Source organism: Clytia hemisphaerica, unplaced genomic scaffold, assembly GCF_902728285.1.
Source record: "Clytia hemisphaerica strain Z4C2 unplaced genomic scaffold, Clytia hemisphaerica genome assembly, whole genome shotgun sequence".
In the NCBI taxonomy this organism is placed as follows: Eukaryota; Metazoa; Cnidaria; class Hydrozoa; order Leptothecata; family Clytiidae; genus Clytia; species Clytia hemisphaerica.
In genome coordinates, this window is record NW_027103851.1 from 2,749,600 (window position 1) to 2,767,535 (window position 17,936).

The 17,936-nt window shown below is 35.4% G+C and overlaps 1 protein-coding gene across 1 annotated transcript; it reads right to left on the reverse strand.

Annotated features, from left to right (window-relative positions):
* Positions 1-15,559: 15,559 nt before the first annotated feature.
* LOC136807844 (uncharacterized) lies at positions 15,560-16,702 on the reverse strand. Its single transcript, XM_067064465.1, has 2 exons — positions 16,649-16,702; positions 15,560-16,186 (listed from the first exon to the last, which is right to left on the reverse strand). Exons 1-2 carry the CDS (start codon positions 16,700-16,702, stop codon positions 15,560-15,562), a joined length of 681 nt encoding a protein of 226 aa, XP_066920566.1.
* Positions 16,703-17,936: the final 1,234 nt, after the last annotated feature.

A 17,936-nucleotide genomic window follows, 5' to 3' on the forward strand; every position in this document is an offset into this window, starting at 1 on the left:
TATAAAATAAATCTAATTTTTTATAACAAATATACGACTAGTCTAGTCCCGTTTTAGACAAATTCTAGATATATGTGTTTTTGTATGTGTGTTCCTATTTTTTACCATAAATATTTCAATGTTGTCAATTTTATTTTGTTGTAATAATGCTCTTTTATTGTTTCGGGATCCCCGTAAACAGAGGATTGCCGATCTCAGTAATTCGAACGACAACTTCGCGTTTACCCATTGTCCCATTATGGATCTTTCAATGTCTCTTTTTTCAAAGAGTTTATTTATAAGCACTGTAATGGCTTTCGAAGTTTCGTGCCCAAAACCTCCATATGGAGTAAAAACTAGGGGTGTGAATGAGCCGTGCTCAACTTCGACTACCCGTCTTCCATAACTTCTCTTCTTCTCTTTTTCGTTGGCTCGAAAAACTTTGTCTAGGTCCCTGTTAACGTGAGTCGGTGCAAATGGATTGAAAATCCTTACCAACAAAGAATGCACATTCTCTGCGTTTATTAGGGGGCCAAGCCTTGGCAAAACTGCAAGGGAAAATATACGATATGGATCAAACGTTCAGTGATATGACTCTACTGCATAGTTTTATTTTACAAGTATTGAATATTTTAACTCGTTTAACACCTCTTCAAGCGATGGTTTTCTCACCCAGTAACACCAATAGAAGCAATATGCAAAGCAGAAGACTTTTGGCATCTCTTTTTATGACACAGAGGTCTTCAAAAAGGTTTGTCACGCAATATTTATTGGAATTTTTAAACTGCATTAAAGTGATTCTTATTATTTACACAATCTTTGGGGTACGTAGGTGGTGTGAACTTTTGTAGTTTTTGGTGGAGAGTGGGAGTCTTTTCTGACAAAAAATAGATAGGGAGATTGATTAACACTTTTCAAGCTGACTTGATGATTATCTGGTCAACCCCCTATGTAAACAAATTACTTAAACTTTGTTCAACTGCAGATGCATGGGGTCAAGCAATCATTTTTCTACAAAGGCATCTGAAAAGTGAATTGCTTTGGTTCTGTTTTATAGCTCCAGATTAAAAGCATAGATATACTAGCAAGAATGCATAGAAAATTTGCTTAAGGTTTGACTACTACTGTCTCTATGTTTTTGACCAAGAGGGCTAGAAAAAAGGCAGCAAGGTACAGTTTTTTACCTTTGAGAAGTGGAGAGGATTATTTTTTATTTTGAAAATCGAAAAAGACTTTGAAAATCGTTCGGAGAATTACCAAAATCTGAGTGTGGCCTTACGCGAATCTTACTCGGCAATATGATTCCACGTAAATTTATTTTAGTAACACAATCCATGGTTTTTTCAGAAATATCTCAAAAAGTGAAGCGAAAAAAAGATGTTTCAATCCCCTTATTAAATATTTCCTATTATATAGGAAATATTTGTTAAAACGGTAAAATTTCTTCTCCTTCTCCTTCTCCTTCTCCTCCAAGTCTAACGCTCGGTTTTGGTCAATTTCGTGAGTTTGTACATGAGTCTCTTTTTAAATCAAGCTCCGGCGGTAAAAACAGTAGGATGTTATTTTTTCGAGGCGGAAGACGTCATTTCTCCGAGAAACGTCTGTGGTAAATATCCGTACGATGCTCTATTCTCCTTGTCGATCGGGCAACGTCGGCCGTTTGAGAAGCGTATTGTTGGTCGGACCATACTGCTTTGTTTCTAACTGTCAAAACAAAGATGGCAGAAAATAGACAACAACAGAAGCGGCTAAATCCTGACAATGCGGAAACTTTAAATTTTTATTTTTTGGCGTCTCGATGTAGGGCCAGGGTTTCTAGTAACGGCTTGTCACTGTGCCGGGTGCATACTCGGCGCCTTGGGCCCCGCAGGGTTGCTAGTAACGGCTCGAATTTCAGGTTAAAAAAGGGGTACTTTTACCCATATTATAATAAGATTACCCCCGTATTTTGCCAGTTTGGTATAAAATGTTATGAATTGCGTGGTTTTGCTGTGCGGCGATGGCTCAAGGGATAGAGCGCTGGCTTCCGGATCCGAAGGTCTTTCTTTGGTGGTGGTTCGAATCCCACTCGGTGCGAAAATTAGACTGGTCGAAATTGATGAACAAATGATTGACAGGTATGAAAACTCAGTCAGAAATGAGAAACTAGAAAATAGAAAAGGAGATCGAGGGATAGGAAGTGGAAGATAGATCCGCATTGTCAGGATTTAGCCGCACTTGACAACAACTTTTGCTCTTTCGCTACTTTTCTTTGCTTTGGTTTATTGTTTATATGCTTTGATGAGTTGAATTGGATCATGATTTTCGTACGATTGTCACAAGGAATGGTCGATAGTGAACTTTTCTTAATATTCCTTTCTGGATTTGATGTTTCGTTTACATTCTGTTGGTTCGGAATGAGCTGGTGGAATGAGAGATGATACAATCTCTTGGTCTTGGAAAAACAGGACATTTTATCAACTTTCACAACAAACTAATTCAATTTTGTTTGTATATTTGCATAAATTGTACGAAGGCAAGTGACTGTGAATAAATCTGACCATGTTATACCTGAAAAATTACATAGACTACTTGCAATATGAAAAAAGTTTGCACCCAACGGCAATGCCGTCAATGCAACAATTAATGGGAATGGTTGATGAACTGATTTTAGCTAAAAAATTTTAACATGGAGCAAAATTGACTGGTTAATGATTGAATTTCCCTTGGTTTTTTTATCTACAACAATGAATTAACTGCTGGGGTTAGTGACAGTTAGTGAAAACTCGTTGCGGTTATAAATTTCAAATTTTAAAGCTGATAACCGGATCCAGAACACCACGGCCCCAATATGAAGAATGTTATGTTATACTTCTTAAAAGGTTTATTGCATTGAATATGGATGTAAATAATTTGAAATCACGTCACATGTACAATTAAAATTGTTCTTGAACTTGGAGATTTTCTTCCCCGCGTGCATTTTAAAACGTGGAAAACTTTAGTTGTGAATTTAGAGATCTTTTGCAACGTGTGTTTTAAACGTGGAAACTTTTGTCGTGAATTTGGAGATTTTCTTACCATCAACTGCTCCAACTTGGGACTATCTGACAAAACATGGGACGGCGATTTGGTCACCATTTCTTCACCGAACCTCCAAAGTCATTTGATTTGAGTTAATGAACGGTGTATTGAAAAAATGGCAAAACGATGGAGCGTTTGACATCACTCGCGCGGCAAGTTACACACGCGTTATTTGTTAATCCCATCGGGCGATAGGCGGTTAGGCAGCATGTGTTCTCTATTCTCCAAACGTCGCTATCAGTAAAAGTTATCGTGACATGTTATGAAAGGAAGTATGATTGATAAACTTGGTGGAGTTATCAAAACAAATTTGTTGTCAAAGAGATTTAACAAGTTAGTGAAAATACAGACCAGATACCAAACAGTCCCATGTTTCAACCAATCGTCCCAAGTTAAAGCAGTTGACGGTATGTACATTTAAAACGTGGAAAACTTTTGTCGTGAACTTGACATTTTCTTCCACATGCATTTAAAAAATGAAGAAAATTCATTTCCTGGCATGACAATTTATTTTATTTTCTGACATTCTTTTGGAAATTTTGATTGTTTCCAAGTATGTGACATTTTTTGCTCTTGCAGCATGCTTTTGGAAATCATAAAATGGCTTCTGTTAGGGGAATTTTTTCCTATCGACATTCTTTCAGATTATGAAATGTTTCCCAGTATATAAAAATGAGATTTTTTTTTTTTGCATTCTGTCGGAAAATATGAAATTGTTTCCCTGTTTTGAAATATTTTTACTTTTTAGCATGTACATTATTTCAAAAAACTCCAAAAGTTACTTTAAATTTTTATATTTTTTACAATATTTTATATATATGAAAGTATAATGCAAAATATTTCATCTCATTATTTTGAAAATATATAAAACTTTCTTTGCTTTTCTTACTGTGAAATATTCTCCTTTTTGTCAGTTTTTGTCATTCTTTCATTTTAAATATTTGCCCTTTTTGGCTATATAATATTTCTGGAAATCAGCGCTTAAAATAATAATTATATAATCAGGTCTTTTGATGTGTTCAACAACACTCTACTTGGCTCTACTCTACTTTGAACCTACAGTCATCTTATGAATAATCCTGTAAATACTGGCAATAACATAAATGGAATTTTGAAATTCTTAGGGACTTGTGTTGCTTGATGTTATCTGAGATGTAAAGCACTTTGAAATCTTTTGAGGACATTAATTATTATTTTAACATTTGTAAAGGAAATATTTATCCGCATCTTTGCGGCTCTTGTTTTGATTGAGAAGGTGTGGAATTATCGGACAGAGGTGTTCGTAACGTTATATGAATTGATTGATATGGAATTGTGACAAAGTATGTTCAAACTGAAAATGAAAATGATACAAATTGATCTAAGTTGAGAAATTACAAATTTGATTGAAATGTACTTTAGAAAAATTGAGTTGACAAACCCAGTAAACACATGACGTAAATTTGACGTTCAGATTACATCAATTTTATCTCACATCCTAATGTGATGTAATATTAGCGTATTTTAAACGTTGCATTACCTGATGTTTAAAGACGAATATTGAAATGATGTCAAATTGACGTTTCTTTTACAGACATAATTTTTAAGTTTAGGTATGGATGTTGAAATAACGTCATGAAAAGATATGTCAAAATTAAGATATCATTTTTATGTTGAAATGATGTCAATTTTTTTACGTTATAGTTAGACATTAATATCGATGTCAAAATAACGTAATGCAAAAGAACATCACAATCAAGATGTCATTTTTATATTGATATGATGTTCATAATTTTACGTTTAATTTTGACATGGATATCAATGTCAAAATAACGTCACGAAAGAGAACATTAAAATCTATATATTATTTTCATGTTGATTTGATGTTCATTATTTTATGTTATGAATTGACCCATGTTATGACATCATATAAATGTACGAGTGGAGAATATTACGATGCAAACATTGATATGATATTTAATCGATATTGCAACCAAATATTTTAATGTAGTCAATTAATGGACATCAGAAGAATGTCTGCAATGATACATAATTCTGAAAGTATAATTTTGATGTTTATTCGATCACATTCATTTTGAATTGTTTTAAGCATCTCTGTATCCAAATGGGTCTATTAAACCCCATTCCAAAAGTTAAAAAAATTATCTAAAATGATCTTTCCAACGGTGTATAACTGTTTGTTATAGCATATAAACGTCCCTGTCTCACAGCCCGGTGAAACTTTTTCCTACAGCGGAAATAAAAATTGTGATGGTTCCAAGGTAAAATATCCAATGGGGATGGTTTTGGAGTGCAATTTTTAAACATTGAGTTTTGAACGGGGACGAAATCAAAGTCAATTTCTCAGTGTTGCTTAAATTCTAGGGTATTTTTCCCACCGGGGACAAAATTTCTGCCAAATTTTCCAGTGGGGCACAGGGGTGTATATATGGGTGCTGAGAAAAGTTAAGTGTCCAAATACTTTTGGAACAAGTTTTCGTTCCTTCGCTACCTAGCAGAGGTTACCTTCCTTGAATTGATAAAAAATTCTTGCGGGACGAATCAGTCCGTTACCTTTAATTTCAAAGTTTGGTGAAAATTAATTCAGCCATTTTGGCAATTGTGGGCTTTTCTAATCGGACAGATATGATACTGATAGTCATATTAACTTTATTGTTTTTTTTCCAGGGGGGGGGGACTTCATAATTTTTGTTTATGATTAAAAATCTCAAAAACACCCACGAATTTTGCGGATAGGAGATATAAAAACTTATGGCGGTGAGCTTTCAATTATCACCTAGCTTTTAAAGGAGAATTAAAGTATATTAATCACATAGAGGGTCAGATTCATTAATCTAGCCTTAAGTAAGCCATCAGCCGAGCTTTTAAATAAAGTAAATAATGTTCCTTTGCAAATCTGATTTGCGATTCAAGAGAGTACTCTGCACTGTCATTGAATAAAAGACATGAATAAAAATATTTATTTAGGTTTTGAAAACTACAAAATCTTTTTCAGCAGGGTTTAAAATACAGTTGAATGTATCTACACTTTTTTAATTTTCAATAACTTTACATCTTAGCACTGATAGAATGGTATTTTACCGAAAAGCTTTTGTTTTATTCAAGTAAGATTCCAATTATTGAAGTTGCGTGTTGTATCAAAACCCCTCTGTCTCTATGAACCTTATGAGAATTTTATGGCCATTTGGGATAATATGAGGACCTAAGTAAATGCCAATTTGCTTTTAATGAGTGGACTTGCAAATTCTATATTGGTTACAGTTAAAAAATCCTCAGAGGATGCCAAAAATGTCTGTGTTTTTTCAATAAGAATAAGGGTACTTGCAGTACTCAAAAAATACAAAAACTTTAGGGTATTTTAGTCACCAGGGACGATTATTTGGCTGATTTTTCACTCACTAACCCCAAAATATCGCTATATGCAAGAATGTATATTGAAAATACTGTTTTTATTCAGCTGGTCCACAAATAAGGGGGAGATCTCGCTAAAACTTGAGAAACTTTTCTCCATAACTCGGACGATTGGTTTGAGCTATGGAGACTTTACTGTACTACGTTTTCTCTTCAAAAAGTGTTATTTGAAACCTTTCCAATTGTGAAATAAAGAAGAACCCTGCAGGAAATTTAATTAATTTGACTTTAAAAGAAACAATAAGTAACCTGTGGATAAAAATTTCAGCACATTTTCGTGTCTCGTTTGAAACAAGCGATAGCCTAATTAGATATAAAAAAATCACGAATATTTCAAAAGGCCAGTTGCAATTCCGTCATTACCCCTGCATTAGCCTGACAAAATTCTTGTAGACTCGTTGAAAAATAAATTTTCAACTCTAAAAATGGTTCATTCTTGGCATGAAGGTTTTCTTATCTTGTCTAATTTCTTTTCACAATTTGGGGAAAATAAGAAAATCTCAATTCCAAGGGTGTAGTCACGAAAACAGCACTGCATGGTGTCCTTAAATCTATCCTATTATTAAAGGCTCTTCCGAAATTTGAGTTTGATATCTATCAACATAGTATAAGAATACTATGCTATCAAAGACCAAAAGACTTCGTCTCAAGTAATATTTCGCCACTGGCAGATTCAGTGTTTCCGGGTTAGTGAAACAGGGGTGTCTACTAACCACAAAAAACAAACCAAAGAATCGACAAGGTTTTACTACAGTGATAAGCGGACACCATCATGGAAAAGGGTTAAGCGTCTACCCTTTAGAAACTTTTGAATTATGAGCTCTAATTTTGGTATTAGACAATGTCAAGGTATCAAAAATATAAATTTTCTGTCCGAAGTGCTTTTCTAGAGACAAGACATAGGTCACGAAAGAGCTTGAAAAGAAAGGTTGTCGAGACGAGAAAATCTAGTTTTCATGAATCAAATGAGTCTTAGGAGAAATGTCGATGGTTTACCAATTTTTTTGACCCAGGCAAAATCATTGACGAGATAGCGTTTCAAACATATGTAGAATCAATTTGTACAATCAAACTAAAATCTGTTAAAAATAATTTAAATTAATCACTTGTAAACTATCACTCGTCCGCTAATTAGAGAAGAAAATATAGGGTTTTGGCCATTTCGTACTAAAATCCTTGCCTGCTGTGAGTCCGATGTATGTTCGCCTTTTTTATAAGGATCTGGCTAGGCAACGGCCGGGGAAAATAGATTTGTCTAGCTGCAGGAAAATGAAACTAGAATTTTTCAACGGTTCCAGGTGCTTTAAAATGCTAAAATTATTTTTCATATCCATCTGAGGGAGTCCCATCAGAGGGCTGTCTCACTGTTCTGAACGTGAGATTTTCACAAGTGTAGGTCTGCTCGATCCACCTGCAATAAAATGAGGCATATCCTTTTCTTTTCCTTTCAAATAGAAGACGAAAAAATTTAAAACATCATAGCTCTAAAGATTGATACTTTGGGCTCACCCATATGAATTTTGAATTTGATTGGCCCACTGATACAGGGATTTATTAAACAATTTATGATATTTAATTTCAAAATTTAATCTTTTAAATTCCTTTTAAGGATACTTAGGATACTTATGTTACAGGAAAAAATCCTCTGGTGAAACATCTTTTTTTCGGGTGATTTCCATTTTACCTAAGCAAAACGTTTTGAAAAATTCAAACTCATTCTCCAGCAGACTCAAACTCAATATCATGAGAAAAAGATTACCTTTTCGGGGAAAAAAATGTCTGGGTATTAATTAGTCAGTCATTAATTTTCGTCACTTTTCCCCAACCAAAATTTGAATTCGTAAATTCGAAGCCAAATATTTATCACAATCTTGTGATCTCACAGGACCGTTTTTCCCGTTTCTCTGGCAGACCTCTAAGCCCCGAAAAATTGACGAAAAATGACAAAAATTTAAAACCCGTAAACCACTTAGCAATGCGAAATGCGAAAGTCGTGAGTTCGAATCTCAATCCAGTCCTTAGTTTAGTAGTTCGCGTCTTACGTAGGAGATTCACTTTTAGCCCTTCGGGTTTTAACTTTTTTTGTTAGTCCCTGTCTAAATTAGGACCCGAAATAGTCCACCCAGCGGTACTCTGGGACTGAATAAGTTATCTCTTGTAGAATTGTTGCTGCTGGATGAATTGTGATATTTCTAATGTAAACCAATCAATATTGCTAAAAAAATTATGAACACCCCCTGTTATGACCTATTCCCTGTTCAGAAATGCCCTTTTGTTCTTGGCCCTCTTCATTTTTCTTTAGTTAAAACTAGAATCTCAGAACAGCGATAAATTTTGAAAATCGATGCTGAAAGTGCCAATTTTTTCTGGCGTTAAATGACGTGAAGTTAAGAGTGAAAATCCTTAATAACTGCTAATTTAAGACACCCCTGTCTCAATGACACAGTGGAAGGGGGTGAAAAATTCACAGGGGTGTCTCTGAACAAAATGAAATTTCCCCGGGCCCGATTGTAAAATTCTAAAAAGTCACCGGGTTGAAAAGTTTTCACGGGGTAAGAACAAAATTTGGATCAAGTATTGGCATGTGTGCTTTGATTTTCTAACTATAAAACTGGCACCTCTGGTATATCTTGGCGTTTTTGGATTTCTCTCTCGTTGTATTAATTTTAGGGTTGTTATGATATTTAAAGCTACAGAAGCATAGCCACAAGCTTTCGTTTCCGGGGAGGGTCAAGAGGGGAAAGATTTTACCTTTTTTAAAAGGGAGTTCACCCCTTGTTTACTAAATTGCTGACCTTTTTATATCTTGCGCGCTCGCTTAATACTTTAGAACATTAGTGTTTACCCAAAGTGACGGGCTAACTCCTCTGACATTAAATCTTTTTGATTAAATCTGATACAAAGACGATAATAGATGATGAAGTTGATAAAAACTAAATGAAAGCACCGCAAGCAAAAAGTTTTACAACTTTATGGATTATGTGGAAGGGAAAGCAACCAATAAAGAAATTCTTGATGTTTACCGGGCTTTTACTGTCGATGGATTTTTTGACCGAGGTAATCTGAATAGTGCAAGATTTGAATGGGGTTGGACTTTAACTTTCCAAACTTTGACCGGGTTTGAAATATTCAATTAATTTTGACCGGGTCACTCATTTTTTCATCGGGGCTTGAAATTAGACTATTTTTTGCAATTTGTTCTATCGGGTTAACCACCGTGGTGGATCTGACCGGGTCACTGACACAAGGGTGTTTAAAGCACGAAGAAAAGGAAAAAGTCATACTGGGTTTTTCGTGGTTAGACGTAATTTAACTCCACGAAAATTCTTTGAAACACGTCGGTAAAGATACTTGAAATTTCTGATATAACAAGATTTTGGGATAAAACCAAAACCTGGGTTAATTTTGGCATTTGTTGTTTATCGGTTTCTTTTGATTTTTTCTTATCTTTTATCATTAAACCCTGCATGTTAGAGCTTAGAGAGAAACTTTTATACTCCATGCTAGTATTATACCACCTCTTTTTATTCTGTTTCATTTCAACAATTTTGGTTAGAGGATTTCGTTCACACCTGACCGAGAATGTAGGTGAATTTTGAATCATACTTGAAAGATGTAGATTTGAACGAAATTGTGAATTTCCAAAATCCTTTCCCGAGATTTTGATCGATATGCTAATTTTTTTTTGTCCCTGAAGTTGACTCCCATTTTCGTTATGACCCCCGGAATGTAGGTTTGGTTCTATGGCTTTAAATCTAATAGTAAAATGTTGATATTTTTTCAATTGGATTAATTATAACAGCAAATTTTAGAAATATTTTGTGGCAAAACAATATTCTCAAGAGCATTTTGTTATTCTGAATTTTTTTTTGTATTTTAACCCCCCCTAATGTAGGAGAAAAAAATCGGTTGTTGAGTATTCATAGGAAATTATTGTTCTCTAATTGAAATTCGTGCATATTAAAAACAGCGCTCTCATAAAGTCATAAGAAATCTTTACTTTTTCAGTAATGATAACTTCAGATTAAACTAATGGAATTGCTTCAAATCTGAAAAACAAAACCGTACATCGAGACAGACCTTTGAAAGCAGAAAGAAAACCGCTTTTGGCGGACCCTCTATAATTTTCTTGTAAATTTAGGTCAATAGCTCGAAACAATGTTTGCCACATAGGGGGTGGAGATTTTTTTCTAAATAATTTGGTTGGAACTTTGCATATGAAAAAGATTTCAAAATAATTCCATCATGAATTTCCATGGAAAGTCGATCATTTAGAGACAAGCACTTCCTAATATACAGGTAAAGAATTATTTCCTTTTTTCAAATTTTCCCTGTTTATAAAAAAAGCCAGTCGTGATAAAACCTGAGACTTCGAAAAAAGAATTCCTACTGTGAAAATGTTGTTCGTGTTTTACGGAGCCCTTAATTAGATTCATCCACAGCCTGCCCATCTGCCATCTTTTAAACGCTAATTGGATCGTTCAAAACCGACACAGAAAGCTCACTTGAGTCCCCCTCGTTCTTTCTCTAAAACATATCGGCCTGTGCTGAGAAGTTTTGATTACTCCTTTTCAGAAAGGTAAACTCATTGATAATTATTCTCTCATTACTTCCCTTCTCCAAAATAACCTTAATAAGGCTTTTCGATACAGTTTTGAATCTAAAGCAATGAATATATTTCTGAAGGGATGAGATAACGGTTTTATTATTACCTAGTAAACACAAGTATCGTCAGTGGCCAATGGCATAAAAAAAGTGGATTTCTTTTAATATGGGTACTGATATTACATAACTTTCAGGTTAGCAAGTATAGTGAAGATCATGACTCAAGATACTAAGAAGTCTTCAAACGGAATGAGGGGTTTGTAAATATTTCCAATAATAGGGATAAAGTCAAATGGTGTTTTTAACACTGGAGACGATTCGGGAGGCCTTACCCATCTAGTCCAAGACACGTATATATCATTATGGAAATGATCTCTATCGATATCTACTTTTCCATTTTAGGGATGATGGTACTCTCAGAAACAACATAATGAATAACATCGGAGAAAATAAATATATATTCTTTGGTAAGTTGACCATCTTTCTCGTTTGATTGATAACATAATTACAAAAAATCAGATCTGATTTGCGGAAGAGCAAAGAAAGGGCTGCAAAAACAAATAAATGAAGCCCTATAGCTATGGTAGGTAAAGTTCGTTAAATTGAGTAGTCTACCCCTAACACCCCTTTCTCAGTGACCCGGTGAGAGTTTTAAGCTAGTGTGGATAACTGGAATGTGCTAAAATTCCAAAAAGGGTAGAAGAACTTTTGTTGTTATGGATATAAGTTTTAGCTTAACAGCTCATACATTCAGTGCACTGTCCAAAAATTTCAAAGTTTTTCCCGATAGAGATGGGATTTCGGTGAAGAATTCCCACTAGGGAAGAAATTTAAGGGTATTTTTATCACAGGGACAACAGTTGTTAAAAAGTTTCTGTAGTGGGGAGGGAGGTCACCGGGTCCGCAAAGTCTCCTAATTTTTAATTCGAGAAAAAGGAGGGAAAATGAAAGAGATCGTCATATTATGATAAAAACCCGACAGCATTCCCTCAACGGGGAGAAACACGAGGATAATGTTATCCGGGGAAAATGTTTATTGTTGAAAAATTCATTCACATCAAGAAATTTCGGGTATATTCACTTGCATTTGCTCGATCATATTTTGAATTACCAAAGTCTGCAAAACTAACTTTTAGAATACCGTAGATGCACGGATATACGTTTTAATCCTTTAAAACAAAATCATTTCATATTCAGATTTGGCAAAATAAAGTTAAATTACGAAAATAATATTTTGGTCAGTGTAGTTGAAGGCCGTGAAATGTTCCCTGGTAAAATTTACCTATGGAATTATTTGTCAATTCACATTTTTGTGATTCTTTTATTATTTTTTTCTACTTTAGATAACGAAGTAGCCAACCAAGACTTGCTTGAACGAGTTGAAAGTGATTATGTGGGTGATTGTGGTGATTACTATGAGACTTAATATTGTAGTTAGTTTTTTATCAAATATTTAATTGTCATCGACATTTTTATCATAACTCTATTATTAAAAAAGAAGAATGAACTTGGAAAATAAAATCTTTTCGTTCTTGCTTGCAATAATACCTTCTACACCCAGACTTCAACTTTCCGTGTATTCCAAAAGGAATAAAACTCAAGTCTAGATCAAACATAGAATCAAAACTTGAGCCAGAACAAAAATAACATCCAAATGTGCAATCGAAATTTCGGCAAAACTTAACGTTCAAGAAACACCAAAACTATAAGATATCTGTGATGTTAGAAAAAGGACAAATGAACACGTCAAATCAAGATACCCTCATACACGTTAAATCTATGTTAACATATATCATAGGATTGATGTCAAAATGAAACGTAAAATCGATGTCTAAAAGAAATGTTAAAATGATACTCGAGGGATATGTTAAAATGATGTTCAAAAAATAAGTTAAAATGATGTTCGAATGAAATGTTAAAATGATGTTCAAGGGATATTTTAAAATGATGTTCGAATGAAATGTTAAAACTATATTCTAACGAAATGTTTAAATTATGTTTGCAAGTAACATTTAACAAATCTCTGGGTGAAACATTGAAATGATATTTCAGAATAACATCAAATTGACATCAAGAACAGACATAATAAAAATTTGCAAACTAGATGTGAATGTGATGTTAAGATATAACATTATTTCAATGTAAAATTAACGTTATTTTGTTTACTGGGAAGCCTTGATATAAAAAAATAAAGTTTAGAAAATATTAGCTTATCAGCCTGCCAAATGTGAATTGATGTGTAAAAATAATTCCAAATGTTCAATCTAAATGTTCAAATGAATGTAGAAAACTTGATTCAACTTTGTTCACATATTTCTTGAAAACATTTTTTCATTATTATTATTATTATAATGTAACAAAGTTCTAGGCGCACGAGGGCCTCTGGAACTGATCGTGATTATACGTATTTTACAATTGTCTTGTGTTGAATCTTTTCGGGTGTTTACTCCATGCAGTGTTGAGTCTTTCTTTGAAGACTTTGACTGTCTTTGCCTCAGCGACATCTTTTGGCAATTTATTCCAGGTTGGTATAGTTCGATAAAAGAAGGAATTCGTTTGTACACCACGGAGTCCATCGCTTCCAAAGTTTGGAATCATCTCAAAGTTGTGCCTTCTGTTTGGTCGCGTTCGACGGGCTATCTTGTTTGGGATGGTATCTTTTTCATAATAGTTGATGTGCTTGTAAAGTTGGACCATGTCACAAAAGTGTCTTCTAAACTCGAGCGTAGGAAGATCTAGTTCACGCAATCGTTCTTCATAAGACATATCACGACATTTTTGAACAAGTTTTGTTGCCCGTCTTTGTACTCTTTCAATCAGATTTACGTGTTTACGTAGAAACGGAGACCATACTGACTGAGCGTACTCCAGATGCGGGCGAACAAACGCACACTTCAATGTTTTAAATGTACTTGTACTCATATTTACAAATCCTCGATTGATTATGCCAAGTATCGCGTTTGCTTTTTTGACTTGCTTTGCAATGTGTTCTTCAAATGTAAGTTCTGAGTCAATGAGGATTCCAAGATCTTTTTCTTCAAAGACGTGTTCCAATTGGCGTCCATCTAGGGAATATGGATGAGCATGTTTGATGTTTCCAAACTTTCCTAGCGTCAGAACGTAACACTTTTCAGGATGGAATAGTAATAGCCAGTCTTTCGACCATTCTACAAGTGTGTCTATATCATTCTGAAGGGAAATAGAGTCTTCGATGCAATTGACTTCTTTGAAGATTTTGGTATCATCAGCAAACAGTAGGATCAATGAGATGACCTTTTCTGGAAGATCACTGATGTATAGCACGAACAGCATTGGTCCCAGTACACTACCCTGTGGAATACCACTCACAACAGGGTCTGTTCATCTCATCTCTTCATACCACACTCACGCCTTATGATATGTGATTGAATGAGAGTGCAAAAAGCTGAAAAGTGAGATATCTGATATGCGAGCTCTCGAATGCTCACGGGAGACATTAATTGATAAATATAAAAAACTAATTGACAAGTGACGTTATAATGACCTATGCGTATAATGAATTTTTTTTAATTGCTTTTCTTATAAATAAAATGATATCTTTTGCACGTTCGTGCTACATTCCCCCAACGTGGAAAAGTGAAATGTGAATCCATCCAGAAACAGTTCAGTTCTTAAACATTGCATTGAGTTCTTGCAAAATGTCCATTTCATCAACATGATTAATGACAACTAAATCTCTGACACATCTGGTAGTTTTGCAGTTTCATTTGAATTGACATACTCAACATCAACTTTACGAAATTTACCGTCCTTACTAACATGAACATTTCGTATTCTTCCAAGATGATACGTCTTGGCAATGGAAGAATCGTTCTTAACCCTATTCATACTAGGCTTTTAGGGGCGGTTCAGAACTAGGGGGGGGGGCTTTTCCTGTACCACCCCTTAACATTTGATCTAGTGGGTCTTTTTGGATGAAATTTGGCACACAAGATCCTTGTGACGTAAGGTAAATTATGACAAAAAATTTTTTTGATGACGTCACTCATTATGCCCAAAGTGAGCAAAAACCGAAAATTTCCTTTGTTCTTATAAATAGCTATTGTATTCTAACAAAGGCTTTAGAAAAAAGTTGCCTGAGTTTAAAATGCTTATTTTATCCTAAATATTCAATAAATTACGGTTTAAACGATATATTTGACAATGAAAATAAATTTGTATTGGAAAAGTGTCAATTTTTGTGACACCTTACTGTCAGAAATGTCATCATGCTCAAGGTGTGAAAATATTTAGGTGTCAAATTTTTTTTTATTTTGAAGCTAAATAAAAGTTAGGAATTTACAGAAAATTTCACGGCAAAAGCTCTATTATTTCAGGGGCTATTAGCAATAGTTTGACCTCCGAACAGAAAGAGCCCCCCCCCTAGTACGAATAGGGTTAAGGAAAAGAACAATATCACCCTTTTTCAAGTGCTTGTCGTTCTTAAACCAATTTGGTTGTGAATTAAGCTTTGGAACATGTGAGATCAACCAATTTTCGAACCACGTGTTGAAGATGTTGATATTCTGTGGATCTTGTTGAATGTTGATGGAACGTTGACTGGACCGATGGGATCCCTCTCGTTGTTACGTCCGAGAAGAAGTCTGTTGGGTGTAATAAGGTCCATGCTCTCGAAATCAGATGTGATGGAACCAAGTGCGAGAGGCATGTTGTTGAGACTGTTCGAAATCTCTGATATCATCGTTTCCCATTGAAGGATTGATAGTCGTGAAATCGTCCTCTCGATAGATCTTGAAATCTCCTTGATTTTGTGTTCAACCTTTCCTTGGTAGTTGTGTGCACCAACTGGACTGATGTCGAATTCAATGGAGTAGTTGTGATGAAGTCTGGCTCGTAAGTCGTGGAAGTCGATTTTGACGTCTTCACATCCTTTGATGATTCGGTTACCAGAGTCGATGAAGAGCTTCTGAGGATAACCATGGTGAGATGCAAATCCTACGAACGCTTGAATGAAGGCGACAATACTGTAGTCGTCCATGATCTTGATTGACGTAGCTGAAGTGGTCATGCAACAGAAAACTGTCAACCAAAGCCTGATTGTTGATCGTCTGTGGTGATTACAGTATGCCTTTACAGGCCCTGCAAGATCAATCTGAGAATAATAAAATGCACGGGCAATTGTTAATTGAGGAGACGAGAGCTTGCCCATTTCAATGCTCACAGTCTTCTTCTCGATGTACCGACATCAAGTACAGTTTCGTTTGATACGTTTGACAATTTCACCTCTGGAGGCACCAATGGTCTTCGTTCAATTTAACCGTATTATACATTGGGCTTTTCCAGAAAAAAAACGTGCACCCCCTGTTGAGGAGGTCCAACCTTTTCTGACCTACCCCATGGAATTCCAGGCAATTTTAGGATCATACCCCTCTGGAATTCCGAATTTTTACAAATTTTCAATCATTACCCCCTTGGAATTCCGCTTATTTTTGACGGATTTTCGTCTACCCTTATGGAATTCCACTGCATTTCAAACCTTACCCCCTTGGAATGGAAATGGACCTCCTCAACAGGGGGTGCACGATTCTTTTCTGGAAAAGCCCATTTTACTTACATCTGTATGATAACCAATGCGTCCGATACTCCAACGGATGAGGATTTCAATCATCTTATTCATGTTCTTGCGACCCTTGGCACATATGTTGTTGAGGCTATATCCACTGCTAGTAGGCTGGGAGGCGTCAAACACTACTCGACAGGGTGTTGAGATGGAATTGGTCTTCCAAACTGCCCTCCATGGAATGAAATTCTGGACTGGGTTGTTACATAGTTTGATTTGTTGTTCGTTAGATAGATTTTTGACAAAATCGACATGTCCTAAGTCGTGGAGCTTTTGCTCGGAGGCGATATGACGTCATTCTTGTCGATTGGAAAATTTGAGTGCTTTCCATCGATTGGGATTATGTTTGACTGTCGGGTCGTGTAACAAAGATCCGATGGTTTGATGCTTTTCGAAGTCGACTTTAACGGATTGATCGATAAGATTTTGTTCGACTTCCTCTTGGATGCTTATGGATTCAATGGTTTCATGATTTTTGCAATCTTCGTACGATCGACATTTGATGCAACGATAACTCACTTCGGAACCGGCAGATTCGACCTCGTGGAATCTATTCTCTGCATTGGAGACGAAGATTTGATCATTGTGGACGTGGTAGGTGTCTATCACCGAGTCTTTAAAGCCGAATAATGATACATCTGGGTTGATTCGATAGGCAGCTTGATACGCTTTGACCTGACTGGAGATGAAGCTTGTTTGATTTGTGATACCAACGTGGGCAGCAATTTGATTGAAGACACTATGTGGACCACCGATGACACCACGAGATCCATCACTGTTTTTGAAGAATGAACGATAGATTGTTAAACCTGATGGAAATTGGAAAATTATCACTGGGTGGTAACGCAGATACTTGATTCCGATGATAAAATCAACATCACCTCCAATGGATCTTGGAAGTTTTGGTAGTAAGCTGACGTCTTGGTTGGTTTTTCTGAATTTGTCTTGGATATCTTTTTCGACTTCTTCCAATTGATGAGTTGGGAAGGTAGCTGTTAGTCGTTATTTGGACGTTATGAATGTCACGCGCACGTTGTTTTGACGTTGTGTGCTGCCTTGTGGTTTCCCCTGAACAACAGTATGGGATGTATGAAAAATATAAACTATTACAAGCAGTCAGCATTTAGCTCCTTCATTTTATCTCCACTGTTGAGAATTCTCACTAGGTCACTGAGTCAGGTGTTACCTACTTAATGATTGATTAATTTAGCGGTCAATGGTCAAATAGTATAATTTATGGAAAGCCCTGGAGTTCATTTCATCCCTTTTTAAAACCTTCAAC

What these genes read in the sequence shown, in the direction of transcription:
- LOC136807844 (XM_067064465.1), bottom strand. Translation starts at nt 16,702, where the DNA reads ATGATTGAAATCCTCATCCGTTGGAGTATCGGACGCATTGGTTATCAT. An exon ending in GCATTGGTTATCATACAGAT is followed by an intron (nt 16,187 to 16,648) that starts GTAAGTAAAATG and finishes TATTATTCTCAG; the next exon opens with ATTGATCTTGCAGGGCCTGT.